General features: G+C 43.5%; 1 protein-coding gene across 1 annotated transcript in view; it reads right to left on the bottom strand.

The window, feature by feature from the left end:
* Positions 1 to 7,582: 7,582 nt before the first annotated feature.
* Positions 7,583 to 17,388, bottom strand: part of LOC126092202 (sodium/calcium exchanger 3-like) — a 209,713-nt gene continuing 199,907 nt past the window's right edge. The window contains exon 3 of the mRNA XM_049907729.1: positions 7,583 to 7,942. Within this exon, the coding sequence (XP_049763686.1) occupies positions 7,583 to 7,942 (360 nt within the window). The remainder of the gene's footprint in view (positions 7,943 to 17,388) is intronic.

Below are 17,388 nucleotides of genomic sequence, written 5' to 3'. Positions count from 1 at the left end.
AGCTACGTGCATCAGGTAAACACTCTCTTAAATTTCAGTATGGTTAATAAAGAAAAAGACATGCGAGTCTTTTCAGACGATACATAGGTGATACGCAAAGTGTTTCAGATAAGGTGCTTTTCTCTGCAACTTTTGAATAGATAGACGAAAGAAACGTTACTCTTTCTGCGTAGTTACGAACAGAGAGTTACAGCAACGGTTTCTAATCTTTTTAAAATAGAACATTATTTTTTCAAGTATGTGGCTGATGTATTTAAACCAACTACACGTGTAAAAACTAATTTAAAAGGAATTTCTGTTGTATTTAGATAGGGATCTAGAAACATTCAGAGTTTTAAGGGCTGATGCAACATGCTGTACATAACTGGCTGTGTTCAGACGGATGTTGTGGTGGTGGAATTTTGATGAAATTGAGGTGCTTTAAAGAGTGCCTGTTCTGATGAATGCACTGCTAAACGCTGTTTCTAAATGACCAGCAGGGGAGGTGTGTAGCTGCTGCTGTCACGGAGCGTCGTTCGAATTCATCTGGAGTTTTGCATTCAGAGGCACAAACGCGATTCTTTAGATATCCCTACAAAAAGCAGTCTTCTCGTGTTAAACTGGGTGACCACACGGGACATTCTTGAGGACCACAGCCTCCGGACACCTGAAATTTGAGATACTTTTAGCTTCCTAACTCGGTGACTCGGTGGTTAAGTGACTGAATTAAAATGATTAGTACACAGTTCGTTTAAATACATCAGCTACACGATAGAAAAAATACTTTTCTGTTTAAAAAATTATCTACATCTACATCTACATCTATACTCCGCGAGCCACCTTACGGTGTGTGGCGGAGGGTACTTATTGTACCACTATCTGATCCCCCCTTCCCTGTTCCATTCACGAATTGTGCGTGGGAAGAACGACTGCTTGTAAGTCTCCGTATTTGCTCTAATTTCTCGGATCTCTTCGTTGTGATCATTACGCGAGATATATGTGGGCGGTAGTAATATGTTGCCCATCTCTTCCCGGAATGTGCTCTCTCGTAATTTCGATAATAAACCTCTCCGTATTGCGTAACGCCTTTCTTGAAGTGTCCGCCACTGGAGCTTGTTCAGCATCTCCGTAACGCTCTCGCGCTGACTAAATGTCCCCATGACGAATCGCGCTGCTTTTCGCTGGATCATGTCTATCTCTTCTATTAATCCAACCTGGTAAGGGTCCCATACTGATGAGCAATACTCAAGAATCGGACGAACAAGCGTTTTGTAAGCTACTTCTTTCGTCGATGAGTCACATTTTCTTAGAATTCTTCCTATGAATCTCAACCTGGCGCCTGCTTTTCCCACTATTTGTTTTATGTGATCATTCCACTTCAGATCGCTCCGGATAGTAACTCCTAAGTATTTTACGGTCGTTACCGCTTCCAATGATTTACCACCTATGGCATAATCGTACTGGAATGGATTTCTGCCCCTATGTATGCGCATTATATTACATTTATCTACGTTTAGGGAAAGCTGCCAGCTGTCGCACCATGCATTAATCCTCTGCAGGTCTTCCTGGAGTACGTACGAGTCTTCTGATGTTGCTACTTTCTTGTAGACAACCGTGTCATCTGCAAATAGCCTCACGGAGCTACCGATGTTGTCAACTAAGTCATTTATGTATATTGTAAACAATAAAGGTCCTATCACGCTTCCTTGCGGTACTCCCGAAATTACCTCTACATCTGCAGATTTTGAACCGTTAAGAATGACATGTTGTGTTCTTTCTTCTAGGAAATCCTGAATCCAATCACAAACCTGGTCCGATATTCCGTAAGCTCGTATTTTTTTCACTAAATGTAAGTGCGGAACCGTATCAAATGCCTTCCTGAAGTCCAGGAATACGGCATCAATCTGCTCGCCAGTGTCTACGGCACTGTGAATTTCTTGGGCAAATAGGGCGAGCTGAGTTTCACATGATCTCTGTTTGCGGAATCCATGTTGGTTATGATGAAGGAGATTTGTATTATCTAAGAACGTCATAATACGAGAACACAAAACATGTTGCTGGAATTCTTTAGAAAGTAACTGAATGAACCATGTTCATAACTTATTACACTGTGCTCATACTTATCACTTCATTTCATTTTGCGGTCTTGATATTATATAACGTTTCCCAGTTCCGTAAGGACGGCTTGCGTGAAATTCCAAACTGCAATGCTATCTCGTGGCGAGCTGTAGCGTTACGATCCTTGAAGCTTCAACAACAGCCGTGTCACTGCAGCAAGTGTACTGACAAGGGAACCTCCCCATCGCACCCCCTTCAGATTTAGTTGTAAGTTGGCACAGTGGATAGGCCTTGAAAAACTGAACACAGATAAACCGAGAAAACAGGAAGAAGTTGTGTGGAACTATGAAAAAAATAAGAAAAATATACAAAATGAGTAGCCCATAAGCAAGATAGGCAACATGAAGGATAATGTGAGCTCAGGAGCGCCGTGGTCCCGTGGTTAGCGTGAGCAGCTGCGGAACGAGAGGTCCTTGGTTCAAGTCTTCCCTATTTTCGCAAAGTTATGACCTGTCCGTTCGTTCAATGACGTCTCTGTTCACTGTAATAAGTTTAGTGTCTGTGTTTTGCGACCGCACCGCAAGACCGTGCGATTAGTAGACGAAAGGACGTGCCTCTCCAATGGGAACCGAAAACATTTGATCGCAAGGTCATAGGTCAACCGATTCCTCCACAGGAAAACACGTCTGATATATTCTATACGACACTGGTGACGGCATGTGCGTCACATGACAGGAATATGTTGTCGACCCACCTAACTTGTACACTTGGCGAATGGGTAAAAAGATTCTTCTACCTTGCCCGATTTAGGTTTTCTTCTGGATGTGATAATCACTCCCAAAAAAGTGATGAGAACATAAGAGTTTGTCAAATAAACTGCAACAAATGAATGCAACAGTTTCACAGTCGCACAGTTTTCCCTGTGCTCTGTCAAAATATATGTTTTTAACGTTTTCAAATTTTACCGTGTGTAGACCGTCAAATGCTGCATATGTCCAAGAAAATCTGAACATGTCCTGGAATTTTGGAGAGCGAAGTTGATTAAGTGTGAGTGCTTGAACTTTGATAATTGTCTAAAAATAAAATATTAAACTTTTAACTCGAGGGTAGACTTGAACCAAGGACCTCTCGTTCCGCAGCTGCTCACGCTAACCACGGGACCAAGGCGCTACTGAGCTCAGATTACCCTACATATTGCCTACCTTGCGCATGGACTACTTAGTTTGTATATTTTGCTTATTTTTTTCATAGTTTCACACAACTTCTTTCTGTTTTCTCGATTGATTTGTGTTCAGTTTTTCAAGGCCTATCCACTGTGCCAACTTATAACTAAATCTGAGGGGGGTGCGAGGGGGAGGTTCCCTTGTGAGCGTAAATATGACAATGTGCGCGTCTGATGCTGTTCGGAAACCGGCGATGGAGCAGCGGGGCAGCATCAATTTTTCTGAGTCCTCCAACTTTTGTGCGCAGGAATTCATCGAATTCGACCCGAATACCTAGAAGCAAATTCCTGGTCGCTCCTCCACGAAAATGATATAGCCCATAAAGCGAAGACTGTGTGCGAGATTTTGGCCAGCAAATGGATCACAGTCCTGCCTCGCCTACCGTATCCGCCGGCCTTGGCCCAAACTGGCTTCTCGCTCCCCAAATTGAAGCTGGAAGTGAAAGGACGCAATTACGATGCAGTTGAGGACATCTAAGAAAATTACACTGCAGCACTAAATGCAACTCGAAAAAAGGACTACAGTGTCTGTTTCAAAACAGTTTCAAAAAGATGTTAACTGTGTATTGATTCAGGGCGAGACTATTTTCCAAAAATATAATGATTTTGTTAACATAGTCCATGGATTCTACTTTTCTTAGCCACTGTCCTAACAGAACTGGGATACACTGTGAATTTTAAGAATGGAAACGTACATGTTTTATTATTTTACTGGCAACGATTATGAATTGAAGAACTGTAACATAAATTTGTGAGAGACTATTCAAAAACAATATTTTAAATTCCTGCAGTAAAAACTCTGGCGACGTCAGCGATCTTGCATTCTATAGAATCCAAAGACACTGTTAAGAGTTAACATTGTTGAGGTGCGAGCGCGCGCAGACTAGCAGAGCGAGTTGCAAATGAACAGTGGTTGGACGCGGATTGCGTGTATTGTCTGTATGGTATCCAAAGTGCAGGAAGGCATTGTAAATGTTTAGCGAGCGAGCATGTGTCTGGGTCACAGTACACTGTTAATAAAGACGAGTTTTCACACGGGATAATGGAAGAAGTGTACTGTGTGGCCAAATTTAATACAAATGAAAAGAACAGCATGTCGGCAATTATCATTGTCACGGAATCCACAATAAAGTAAGACTGTACCACTTAGCAGTGTACTTTTGTAATATACTTGCCAGTCTCGTAGATTCATTAATTTAGAACATTATATTAACCTCTGGAAAACTATTATTAGCATTTAGTGTTAATTTTTTACGCACGTCATCAACCATCAGTAGGATGCTTTCGTATCACAATTATTTCCGGGCGAAATTTTACGTATTACTAGAGCTGAGAGAACTTAAATGCATTTGCCATTGAAGCTTAAATTTAACATATTCAAGAATAAAAGTGCAGTGATAATAAACAGTAATTTATGGTTCATTGTGGCACTTTAACTATGTACTAAAATGACGTGAGAAAAAATATTTCGTGCATATTAACATGAACTGGTTAGGTGTAATGAATTTCAACATTTAAAGAAAAATCATTATGTTTCATGTGTTTCGTTTTATGTATTATGCAATCTTGGCGATCGTAATTTCGGAGATATTTGTAGTTATTGCTGCAATTTGTAAAATCATGGTGAGCGTAACTGCTACAAAATCTAGCTTGAAATATGGAATAATTGCAAGTACTGCTTCACAAAATCTTTAAAACATCATTTTTGGATAAAGTTGCTTAGTCCGTACTGCGTTACATGTTGCTAGTAGTTCGTGAGTTTTGTTTTCTCCGATTATAAATTGTTTATTATAAAAATAATTAACTTTAATTCATGTTATTATACAGGAAATAGTAATTAATCGTTGACTTCTTATAGTGGCATTTTCATTCTGCTTCCACTTGTACGTTTAATGTTGCTGCCTATATACATCTCAATAACTGTCACGTAATATTATCTGCAACCAAGCGAATACAGAGTCATAATTTCAGCTCAAGTATTAGCTGGTGACCGTAATTTATTGTTCTATGATTAATATTTCAATAAAACTGAGTTACATAATTATTTAGCTAGCTATGATAACTTAACTAACTTGAATACAAAGTTGTTTGCACTCGTTGCCATACACTACACGTAATTTTAGACGACAATCAATGATAATCAATCTGGCAGTCTTTTGATTAAAATTTATTCTTCAGAATCGATGCCTTTTCTGTGGAATACCAAGCATTAGTTTACGTGGGTCATTAAATGCCAAAAGTGCGAGTGGGTTATAAATTCTGTAAAAGTAATAAACATTTTTTTAAGTTTATATGTCTTGATAAATACTTCTTATAGTTATTATTTTGTAAATTACGAAGAAAAATACCTTGTCTGGAACCCCGTGAATATAGGATGGCCTATCAAAGAAAGACATTAAAGGAAAACGCATAACCGATGTGATTCCAAAATTTTTTTATAAAAGTACCAGAAGCTCATATTTGACTATTATTTATTAAGTTAACGTTATAAATTTAGTGAACGTTCGGTCTCAAACTATTGTCTGCAGTTCAAATTTTTGTTGCAGCATAATCTGTTTTTTCGAAGATGTCTTGTACGTGTATTAGTAAACTATGCGCTAGCAAGCACTTGAAATACAGCCAATGGTTTTTAAAGAGAACGTTAACCTTCAAAACTAATCACCAACAACTAATTGAACCCAGCTATGGTAGAAACCTGAATAAATAAAAATCACTCTTGATTACTTTCTACAAATTATATTTGCTCTTAAAATAGCTGACAGTTTTCCAGAACTCAGATAGAGGTGAAATAATGCAGATGAGAGACTTCTGGAAAAATCTCTAAAGAGCTTTCAGTGTGACTAAATGAAAACACTTGTTGCTTGGACTCTAAAAACCGGCTTGGTGGATCGGTATTTTCGTCGATTTGTTCTGATGGCGTTTTCTTTACTATACAGACGGGCGGCCGCTGGTGGCGCCGCTAGACGCTGCTATACGCTGGTCAGCCAGAACATTATGATCACCTACCTAAGAGCCGGCAGGTCCACATTTGGCATATTTGGATAACCGCGGCGAAGCATCGTAGCACTGAAGCAATGAACGTTTGGAAGGTCGCTAGAGGAAGCTGGCACCACATCTACACACACAAGTGACCTAATTCCCCTAAATTTCGGGGTCGATGAGCTCTGGCGCCACGTTCAGTCACATCCCAGATGTGTTCGATCAGGCTCGGATCTGGTGAGTTGGGGGACCAGCACATCGAATGGAACTCGACACTGTGTTGCTTGAGCCACTCCATTACACTTCTAGCTTTGTGACATGGCGAAAAATGCCACTTCCCTCAGGGAACATGATCGTCATGAATGGATGCACGTTGTCTGCAACCAGTGTACGATACTTCATAGCTGTTATGGTGCCTTGCAAGAGCTCCATTGGACCTATGGACGCCCACGTGAATGTTCCCCAGAGAATAATGGAGTCGCCGCAAGCTTGTCTCCGTCCCGCAGTACAGGTGTCAAAGGGCTGTTCTCCTGGTTCAAAAATGGCTCTGAGCACTATGGGACTCAACTTCTGAGGTCATCAGTCCCCTAGAACTTAGAACTGCTTAAACCTAACTAACCTAAGGACATCACACACATCCATGCCCGAGACAGGATTCGAACCTGCGACCGTAGCTGTCGCGCGGTTCCAGACTGGAGCGCCTAGAACCTCTCGGCCACTCCGGCCGGCTGTCCCCCTGGAAGAAGACGGATTCGCACCCTTCCACCGCCATGTTGAAGAAGATATCGGGATTCATCAGAGCATTGAACGTTCTGCCACTACGCCAACGTCCAGTGCCGATGGGCAAGCACCTATTTCAGTCGTAGCCGCCGATGTCGTGGTGTTAACATTGGTCTGTCCAGCATTAATGTCTGATGTTAGTTCCGCCACGGTTCGCCGCCTGTTCTGTTTTACGAATCTGCCCAGCCTTCGACGTCTGACAAGTGTAATGAGAAGTGGCCGTCCAACCACACGAGGTCTGGACGTGTTTCACATTTGTTTCGCCATCTGTTGAATACACTCACCACACCTCTCCTCTAACACCTGACAGTTGTGCAATTTCCGAAATGCTCGTACCGATCCTTCGGGCCATCACAATTTGCCCTCTGTCAAACCCAGATAGACTGCGCTCCTTCCTCATTCTACGCACGGACAGCATGCTCGCTGATACCACATGCACCATGGGTGTCTCTGACTAGCAGTCAGGTGAAACTGCTATCACCTAGACGGATTTATCTCGGCAGAAGGTCGGTGGTCATAACGCTCTGGCTGATCATTGCCGTCTGGCAGGCGGCGCTCGGGTACTCACTCGGTCTCGTTGTTGTCGAAGATGATCTCGCCGCTGGCGGCCTCGTACTGCTTGTCGGCGTGCGCGGTGCCGTCCTCGGTGGAGTAGGGCACGGCGACGCGGCCCCTGGCGCCGCTGTAGCGCGTCACGCGCAGCTCGTACGTGCCCACCGACTCGATGATCTCGACGTCGCGGTCGGCGAGCGCGAACACGCCGCAGTGGTCGTCGTCCAGGATCATGACGGTGGCCAGCGAGGGGCTGGCCAGCTGCGGCGGCGGCACCGCCGTCGGCGACTTGGACGTGGGCTCCGCGACGCGCACGTTGCTCAGCCGCACGTAGAAGTGCTCGTCCTCCTCGAACACGTCGTCGTCGATCACCTGCGCGGCACAACCGCAATACACTCTATCGGTAACTGCTAAAGCTGCGGAAGCGGATGCACGGCAGAGTTAGACTCAGATCTTAACAGAGTTTTGGAAGACTTGCGATCAAGTAAGGCAGAAGCGATAGAAGCCATTCCTTCGATATTTCTACAATCGTTGGGAGAAGTCCCAATTTGTCTGTTCAAACTGTTTTCTAGAATCTATGAGTCTGAAATTTCCTGGCAGATTAAAACTGTGTGCCCGACCGAGACTCGAACTCGGGACCTTTGCCTTTCGCGGGCAAGTGCTCTACCATCTGAGCTACCGAAGCACGACTCACGCCCGGTCTCACAGCTTTACTTCTGCCAGTACCTCGCCTCCTACTTTCCAAACTTTACAGGCTGTGGCTGTGGCTAAGCCATGTCTCCGCAGTATCCTTTCTTTCAGGAGTGCTAGTTCTGCATGGTTCGTAGGAGAGCTTCTGTAAAGTTTGGAAGGTAGGAGACGAGATACTGGCAGAAGTAAAGCTGTGAGACCGGGCGTGAGTCGTGCTTCGGTAGCTCAGATGGTAGAGCACTTGCCCGCGAATGGCAAAGGTCCCGAGTTCGAGTATCGGTAGGGCACACAGTTTTAATCTGCCAGGAAGTTTCATATCAGCGCACACTCCGCTGCAGAGTCAGAATCTCATTCTGGAATCTACGAGTCTATTGGAGACATACTATTAGGATTTTGAAGAAATATCATCCACACATTTCCGAAGCTGGAAAGTGCAGATATGTACGAAATATATCGCAGAATAACCGTAATGGCTGGTGTAGCAAAACAGCTGACGTCAATAATATACACAAGGAAGGAAAAGAAACTGAGGATCTGAGGATCTATTAGGTCATCATCAGATTGGCTTTAGGAAACATGAAGATACCAGAGAGGCGCTTCTGCCATGCTTCGCAACGCAAGCATGACCTGAGAAAAATCGAGACACGTTCATGGGATTTTTAGATATGGAAAAAGCGTTCCACAATGTAAAATGCTGCCAAATGTTCGAATGTTTCAGGAAAAAAGATATCAACTGCAGGCAAAGACGGGTGATATATAATACCTACAAGAACAAAGAAGGAACAGTATTAAAAAGGGTTTACAACACTAATCCAGTCTTTCGATACTTCTACATCCAAGAAGAAACGACGGGAATAAATTTTAATGAGTGGGACTAAAATTCATGGCGAAACAATATCAATGAGAAGATACGCTGATGACATTGCTATCCTCAATTAAATTCGGCAAGAACTGCAGGACCTGTTGAATGAAACGAACAGTCCCATGACCGTACAATATGGATTGAGTGTAACTCAAAGGAAAACGAAAGTAGTGAAGAGCACCCAAAATTAAATTACAGATAAATGTAAAATCAAAAATGGGGACCACGAAATAGACGACGTTGAGGACGATGGACGAAGTCTAGAGAACATAAAAAGTAGACTGGTACAGGCGAAGAGAGCATTCCTGGCCAAAAGAAGTCTATTAGTATAGAACATTCGCCTTACTTTGAAGAAGAAATATCTAAGCATGTAAATTATCTGATCAAAACTGTCTTAACACCCCTATGTAGTGCTGAACTGACCACTAGACACCGCCAGAGTATAATAATAGGCGGAGAGCATTGCCTTGTCAGTAGAGAAGCAGAAGCAGTAACAGCAGACAGCAGAAAGGTCGACCAGGAGAGCTCAGTGACTTCGAATGTCGACTAGTCATTGCATGTCACCTGAGTAACCAGTCCATTAGGGACATTTCAACCCTTCTGAAGTTTCTCTGCTGCTGGTGTGATTGTGAAGTGGAATCTTAAAGGAAAAATCACAAGACCAGCCAAACCTCACGCATTCACAGAAGGAGTCACTCGTGAGTCCAAAATGTTACCAGCAGTCAGCTAGCGCAGTGACTGTGAGTAGGGAGTCAAAAAGGAAGGGATACAATGGTCAAGCAGATCCTCATAAGCCACACATTACGCTTGACATGATGAAGAAAGTGACGCCACTTGACAGTGCATGGCCCTAAGCGACTCACTGGAAATGAAGAATCACGCTATACCCTGTGACGATGGTTTGGTTTCGGTTTCGGGGAATGTTTGGAGAACATTACTTTCCACTTCGTATAGTGCCAACATTGAAGTATAAAGGATGTCATCTTACGGTATGGGTGTTTTTTTCGTGGTTAGGTTGAGGGTCCCTTATCTTGCTTAAGAAAACGCTAAATGCGGAAGAACACTAGTCTATTTTATGCCCTTTTTTTGCTGCGTACAGTAGAGCAAAAGTTCGGAGGCAATATTTGACTGTATCATCATGATAATGCATCCCATAATAAAGCAGCATCTGCGAGACAATGGTTTCTGGACAATAACATTCTTGAAATGGATGTCCTGCCCAGAGTCCCGACCTGACACCAATGGAATATCTTTCGGACGACTCAGAACGTCGACTTCGCTCCAGAAATCAGTGTCCAACATCACTACCGTCTCTTGTTTCGGCTTTTGAGGAAGAATCGCCGTCCATTCCTCGACAGATGTTGAGATACGACATTGAAGCTGTCCCCAGCAGAACAGAGTCCAGCCGTCGTAAAAGTGAAAAATGGACACACCCCCTTTCAACGTCGACTAATACGTGGGTGGATACCATTAATCAGATAGTGTACGTTTTGAAGACAAAACTGTACGGAAGTGAATGACGTACTGTGGGAAAGCTGGAAAAGAAGGGAATCTAAGCGTTTAGGCAGTTGAGATTCAGGTGGACTCATAAGAATTGCGGAAGTGCTCGACAGAATGTGCGATCAGAGGTATTCGTAATGAACCAAAGTGGGATCTATAAGATCTGTTGCAAAGACTGTGGCTCGTACTGTATGGGAAAAATGTGTGGATCATTGTGCACCGAACTTGAAGAACACTACCGCAGCTGGAAACTGCAGAAAATAGGCTTTGTCTTTCCGCAGCATTCTTTGAAAACCCCTCACGTAGTTGATGTAGAAATACTACCGTCTTCGCTCAATGGACAAAAAGTGTATCTGACAAAAATACTGGAGTCAGAGAGACACTAGAAGAACAATCCTGAACACCTACTATATGAGCAGATTAACTTCAATTATTATACATGTTCTGATACTGATAAACTTGATTACCCAATCAAATATTGTTAAATTGTGCCCCAGCACAAATCGATGTGTCAGTTATTTATTTTGATTATCATTATGAATATATTAATCTGTACATGGTGTGTACCATTTATCTTTACCATCCCAAGTACCTTTTTGTCCAGAAGCAAAGTAAAAATACTTCCAGCAAATGTTGTTTAACTACCAGAGGACAGTAATGAGCATGACTGCCTCTTCTGTAACTTCATTGTTACCCTATCATTTGTTTCCAGTAATCCATTTCCTCTTGTCAAGATTTGTGCAAAAGCTTCCAAAATATGCTATTCACATAAATACGGCGTTATTAAAAACATAATGCAAAATTAACTGACTCTCCTGTACTAGCAAATTGGGCAGGTACCCAGGTTAATGTAACTCGTCTACTTTCTGGGGTTGTCAGCAAACAAATGGAAACGCAAGGAAAATCTGTACCAGTCATTCAGTGAACTCTCTCTCCTGTCTTCAATCACGATAAAATATGAGTTTTTGATCAAGGACTGGTTTTATTGTACGCAATGTATTGCTGAAAAGTACTACATCTATATGCCTATCTGAAACCCATACCTAAGTGTTTGGTTGAGGGTTCACTTTCAGATTATTTATCTATCTTTTATTCTGGAATAGCAGATAGGAAAAACTGAAAGGGGGCTGTCTAACCCACTTTCATTTTTCTCTTACATTGCACGGTAACCTCGTGTATACAGGGTGATTCAAAAATGCATGTAAATATTTCAAGGGTGTATTTGTGAGGTAAATATAAGACAAAAATGTTCTATACAATTTTTTCCATACTTGGCTTATTACAGAGTTATGAACAAAACAGGATAATACATTCAATACAACGTAAGGTATTTAATTCCCAGAGTTCACAGTTTAATTACAGTGCATTTGGACTAACAACGCAAACTGATAAATAAACGTGACGTAACAAACTGAAACAATTCCTCGCGAACACTGTATTAATTTAGGTCCTGTTGATTGAACTACAGCAATGCACAATAACTAAGGAAAATTGAAGCATTTTACAGACTGTACTGTACTGTACTGTATTTGCACAAATCTTAATGCAATGCATGTTCAAAATGCTGTCCCTGAACTTGCAGACAGACCCGTGCTCGTCGCATCAATGATCTCTGCACATTACACAGTCCGTTCAACTCTCCACGAATAATTTCACAACCACCTTCAATTCTTTGTTGTAGCACTTCTCTGTTCGGTACTGCAGAAGAATACACCAATGTCTTTAGTCGGCCCCATAAATAAAAGTCTAAAGGGTTCAGGTCAGGTGATCTGGCTGGCCAAGCAATTGGTCCTCCGCGACCTATCCATCGATGTGGATACGCAGAATTGAGGTACGCCCTTACGTTGCGGCTGTAATGGGCGGGAGCACCATCGTGCATAAACCACATGGTGGCTCGTGTTGCAAGAGGGACATCCTGTAACAATCCAGGCAATTCTCCCTCCACAAATTCGCAGTACGCGTGCCCATTCAGCCTTGGAGGCAGAACATGAGGTCCGAGTAAGTAATTCCCCACAATACCACACCAAATGTTTATGGAGAATTGATGTTGATATCCACGCACAATTCTCGCGCCAGGATTCTCGACAGCCCACTGGTGCATATTATGCGAATTGATTACACCCGCACGAGTAAACATGGCCTCATCTGTGAATAATATCCGCCGAATGAACATTGGATCATTCAAATGACGCTCTTGTAACCACTGGCAGAATTGCTGACGGCGAGGATAGTCTTCAGGTGTCAATTCGTGCACTTTTTGCAGGTGAAATGGATGCAACTGTTGTCTCCGAAGCAGCCGCCATACAGTAGATTGTGGAAGTCGTACAGCTGCACTAATTTGTCTCGTACTGATAGATGGATCTTGGTCTACCAGGTCCAAAACATGTTCCTCGACGTTCACTGCATGCTCAAGTGGTCGACCTGAATGCGGCCCAGGACGAATGCCATACTCCCGCATACGTCTGTCCACAGATACAAACGTCTGATGACTTGGTAACCGTCGTCCTGGAAACAGCTCACTGTACCTTCGTCTTGCTGCAAGTGCATTTCCATCTGCTGCACCATACACAAGGTGCATATCAGCATACTCACTGTTTGAGTACATCATGTGCACGAAACCTTTGGCCTTCCGACGATGAATGAACGACAGGACGTACTTTTCCGTTACCAACAACATCAGCGCCATCTTCCGTACAGTAGGAGTAAACATCACGTGCAAACAAAAACAAACACTATTCATGCAGTTTCGAATCAACTGTTGGGAGATACGTATGTGAATTACGTACCAGAATATGGCATCCTGCTGCTTGCACTGCCGTCGTTTTGATACGGACATGACTTTCGTATTTAACGATAACTCTGGAATTAAACGTTTATGGAAAAACATTTATAGAACATTTTTGTCTTATATTTACCTCACAAATACACCCTTAAAATATTTACATGCATTTTTGAATCACCCTGTATATTACACGAATGGTTTTTATCTACGTTGTAGTCCATTGGAATGAGTATATGCATGGTACGAAAGTATTTGTTTTGTGTAATAATCTTGCATTCTCTCCTCATCCGTTCCAAGAATAATTTCCGCAATCAATAATGTGTGGGTGTATGTATTCAAATCTGCCGGTAGAGGAAAAAGAGATTTTCATGTTCTCTCTGACAGTGTAGTGCCAACCTTAATAATATTCTCCAGAGAGATTCGTCAAAGCTGTTTCTTTGCGAATCGTAGTGTTCCCGTTTTTTCTCTCCGAGCTGTTGGTAAGCATGAATAATCCTTGATGTTCCTTGTAAATGTTTTGCTACGATTTCTACTTCGGTTAGTTGGAGCAAATATTTGTCTTTTGTTAGGAAATCGCTTTATTAGTTTCACTAAATGCTCATGCCTGTTTCTTATTTCGAATTTTGAAGATTTTCTATTAATTTTCACGAGCAATATTTGAATCTGAAATCTTCCTTTGGCCATATCACTTCTGACCATGTGCCACAAGTACTGGTGTTCTATTAAATCAGCATCTCTTTGCTTTTACTTAAAATAAGTGTTTTCTTCAATTTCCAAGTATAACGATGCTGATACAAAATAATAAGCCGATTCATTATTTCGTGTGATGAGCCTCATGTAGAAGTAAGGAGAAGTCTGCAGTTGCTTGTTAGTCGAAGTTATCGCCTTCAACGATCAACTCGTCGTTTTGATGTGAATTGAGGTGAATTTGATTGCGGTGTTTCTATGTTTCTGGCGTAAAAACCTTTGAGGAGCCGACCGCCACGTATGAGAATGTTTTTCAAACGTACTGGCAGTTACGGAATTTATTAATTTTAGTCAGAAAGCTCTGACATCAAGCGCAGTTACTCCGTTGTTCATTGTGTCTCACCAGTGCGGTTCACTGATGTCTCTTTTAGTCAGTATGTTGCATATGACTATTCCAACGTCAGTGCAGGATTATTCTCTTCTTCGTGCGGTCTCCCAGTTTTCGTATCTTTCCTCCCGAAGTCGTTTATTCTGGATTTCTCCCGTAATTTTATTGAAGCATGATTATCACGCAAGTAAGGGAGTTTGCAGTTTTGATAGTGTTTTGATGTCGGTTTATGTGTTTTATGTGGTTTGTTGGTCATTATAGTTAATCACCAGTTTTAATCTGTGGTGCTTTCCAAATATTCAGCCTCATCGTACACACCCACATGCTATAGTTGTTCCCCCAAAACAGGAAGAAATAAAGTCCCTCTACATTCTACAACATTTGATCATTGTGGGTACGGGTACTTACGTGATGTGCACCATCTCCGTGTATTCGGAGGAGAATTGGTTTCCGATAAAATATCAAGCTGTTGATGAAGTTTGAAGATCGCCCCAAGTGGTGGACATTGCACTTGCGGTGGGCACGAGTGGGACATAATTTACGTAAATTACTTACTTTCTCTCTTCATTACTCTAGGGCATATACCAAAGTCCAAGGCTGTATGGCAGCTGGTGTAACTACTCAGTAGTAATAACTGCCAGTGTTGTGGGATTAATTACCCCTCAGATAGACGTCATAGATAAACATAAATAGTGCCCTTAGACTGTGGAATGTAAACCAAATCCCAGATAGAATCTAAACAAGAGTTTAGAGTCAAGAGTTCTCGGTCTTATAATCTTATTGTCCGCTCCTGGTGCTCGTACATACTGTGTATTACTCGTCATATCCTATGGCTTATTCCTATTAATCTCACAATTTCAAACACTGGCAAAACGAACACCTAACTCTGGTGTGGCCGGTTTGAAGGGTCTGATTACTCGTATTTTATTACGGTGTCACTGCTCCCTGTGCAGTTGTGAGTGAAGAAAATATTTTCACATTCGGAGGGGGAAGTAGGTGACTGAAATTTCGCGGAAAGCGCCTTCGTTTTAATGACTGCCATCGCATCTCGCGTATCACATCCGTGACACGCTCTCCCCTATTACAACATAATACTACTGTCCTCTTTAGCATGGACCCCTGTTGTCAGTAAGAAATCATTATTGCAGTTACACTTCTTCTAACTTACATTTCTACCTTCTCTTCATTGGCGTACATTGTACTCATGGAAAACTTCAATTCAAGATGGTTCACTGTATGACCGATGTGCATTTTCCTTGTCTTACCATTTGTTTTCTGCCAGTTACAGCAAGTGGACAAGTTGTGTTTTCGCTTTTTCTTTCTCGCTTATCAGTCTTCTCATAGGTTTAATGCGGCTCACCGTGAATTCCCCTCCTGTGCCAGCCTCCACCTCTCAGGGTAGCTCTTGCATCCTACATCGTCAATTATTTGTTGAATGTATTCCAGCCTCTGTCTTTCACTCGGTTTTTACCCTCTACAGCCCCCTCTAGTACCATGGAAGTTATTTCCTGATGTCTTAATACACTCCTGGAAATTGAAATAAGAACACCGTGAATTCATTGTCCCAGGAAGGGGAAACTTTATTGACACATTCCTGGGGTCAGATACATCACATGATCACACTGACAGAACCACAGGCACATAGACACAGGCAACAGAGCATGCACAATGTCGGCACTAGTACAGTGTATATCCACCTTTCGCAGCAATGCAGGCTGCTATTCTCCCATGGAGACGATCGTAGAGATGCTGGATGTAGTCCTGTGGAACGGCTTGCCGTGCCATTTCCACCTGGCGCCTCAGTTGGACCAGCGTTCGTGCTGGACGTGCAGACCGCGTGAGACGACGCTTCATCCAGTCCCAAACATGCTCAATGGGGGACAGATCCGGAGATCTCGCTGGCCAGGGTAGTTGACTTACACCTTCTAGAGCACGTTGGGTGGCACGGGATACATGCGGACGTGCATTGACCTGTTGGAACAGCAAGTTCCCTTGCCGGTCTAGGAATGGTAGAACGATGGGTTCGATGACGGTTTGGATGTACCGTGCACTATTCAGTGTCCCCTCGACGATCACCAGTGGTGTACGGCCAGTGTAGGAGATCGCTCCCCACACCATGATGCCGGGTGTTGGCCCTGTGTCGGTCGTATGCAGTCCTGATTGTGGCGCTCACCTGCACGGCGCCAAACACGCATACGACCATCATTGGCACCAAGGCAGAAGCGACTCTCATCGCTGAAGACGACACGTCTCCATTCGTCCCTCCATTCACGCCTGTCGCGACACCACTGGAGGCGGGCTGCACGATGATGGGGCGTGAGCGGAAGACGGCGTAACGGTGTGCGGGACCGTAGCCCAGCTTCATGGAGACGGTTGCGAATGGTCCTCGCCGATACCCCAGGAGCAACAGTGTCCCTAATTTGCTGGGAAGTGGCGGTGCGGTCCCCTACGGCACTGCGTAGGATCCTACGGTCTTGGCGTGCATCCGTGCGTCGCTGCGGTCCGGTCCCAGGTCGACGGGCACGTGCACCTTCCGCCGACCACTGGCGACAACATCGATGTACTGTGGAGACCTCACGCCCCACGTGTTGAGCAATTCGGCGGTACGTCCACCCGGCCTCCCGCATGCCCACTATACGCCCTCGCTCAAAGTCCGTCAACTGCACATACGGTTCACGTCCACGCTGTCGCGGCATGCTACCAGTGTTAAAGACTGCGATGGAGCTCCGTATGCCACGGCAAACTGGCTAACACTGACGGCGGCGGTGCGCAAATGCTGCGCAGCTAGCGCCATTCGACGGCCAACACCGCGGTTCCTGGTGTGTCCGCTGTGCCGTGCGTGTGATCATTGCTTGTACAGCCCTCTCGCAGTGTCCGGAGCAAGTATGGTGGGTCTGACATACCGGTGT

Source organism: Schistocerca cancellata, chromosome 1 (genome assembly GCF_023864275.1).
Source record: "Schistocerca cancellata isolate TAMUIC-IGC-003103 chromosome 1, iqSchCanc2.1, whole genome shotgun sequence".
NCBI classification, from domain to species: Eukaryota; Metazoa; Arthropoda; class Insecta; order Orthoptera; family Acrididae; genus Schistocerca; species Schistocerca cancellata.
The sequence above is the reverse complement of the archived record's forward strand: the minus strand, read 5'-3'. Positions and strand labels throughout refer to the sequence as shown.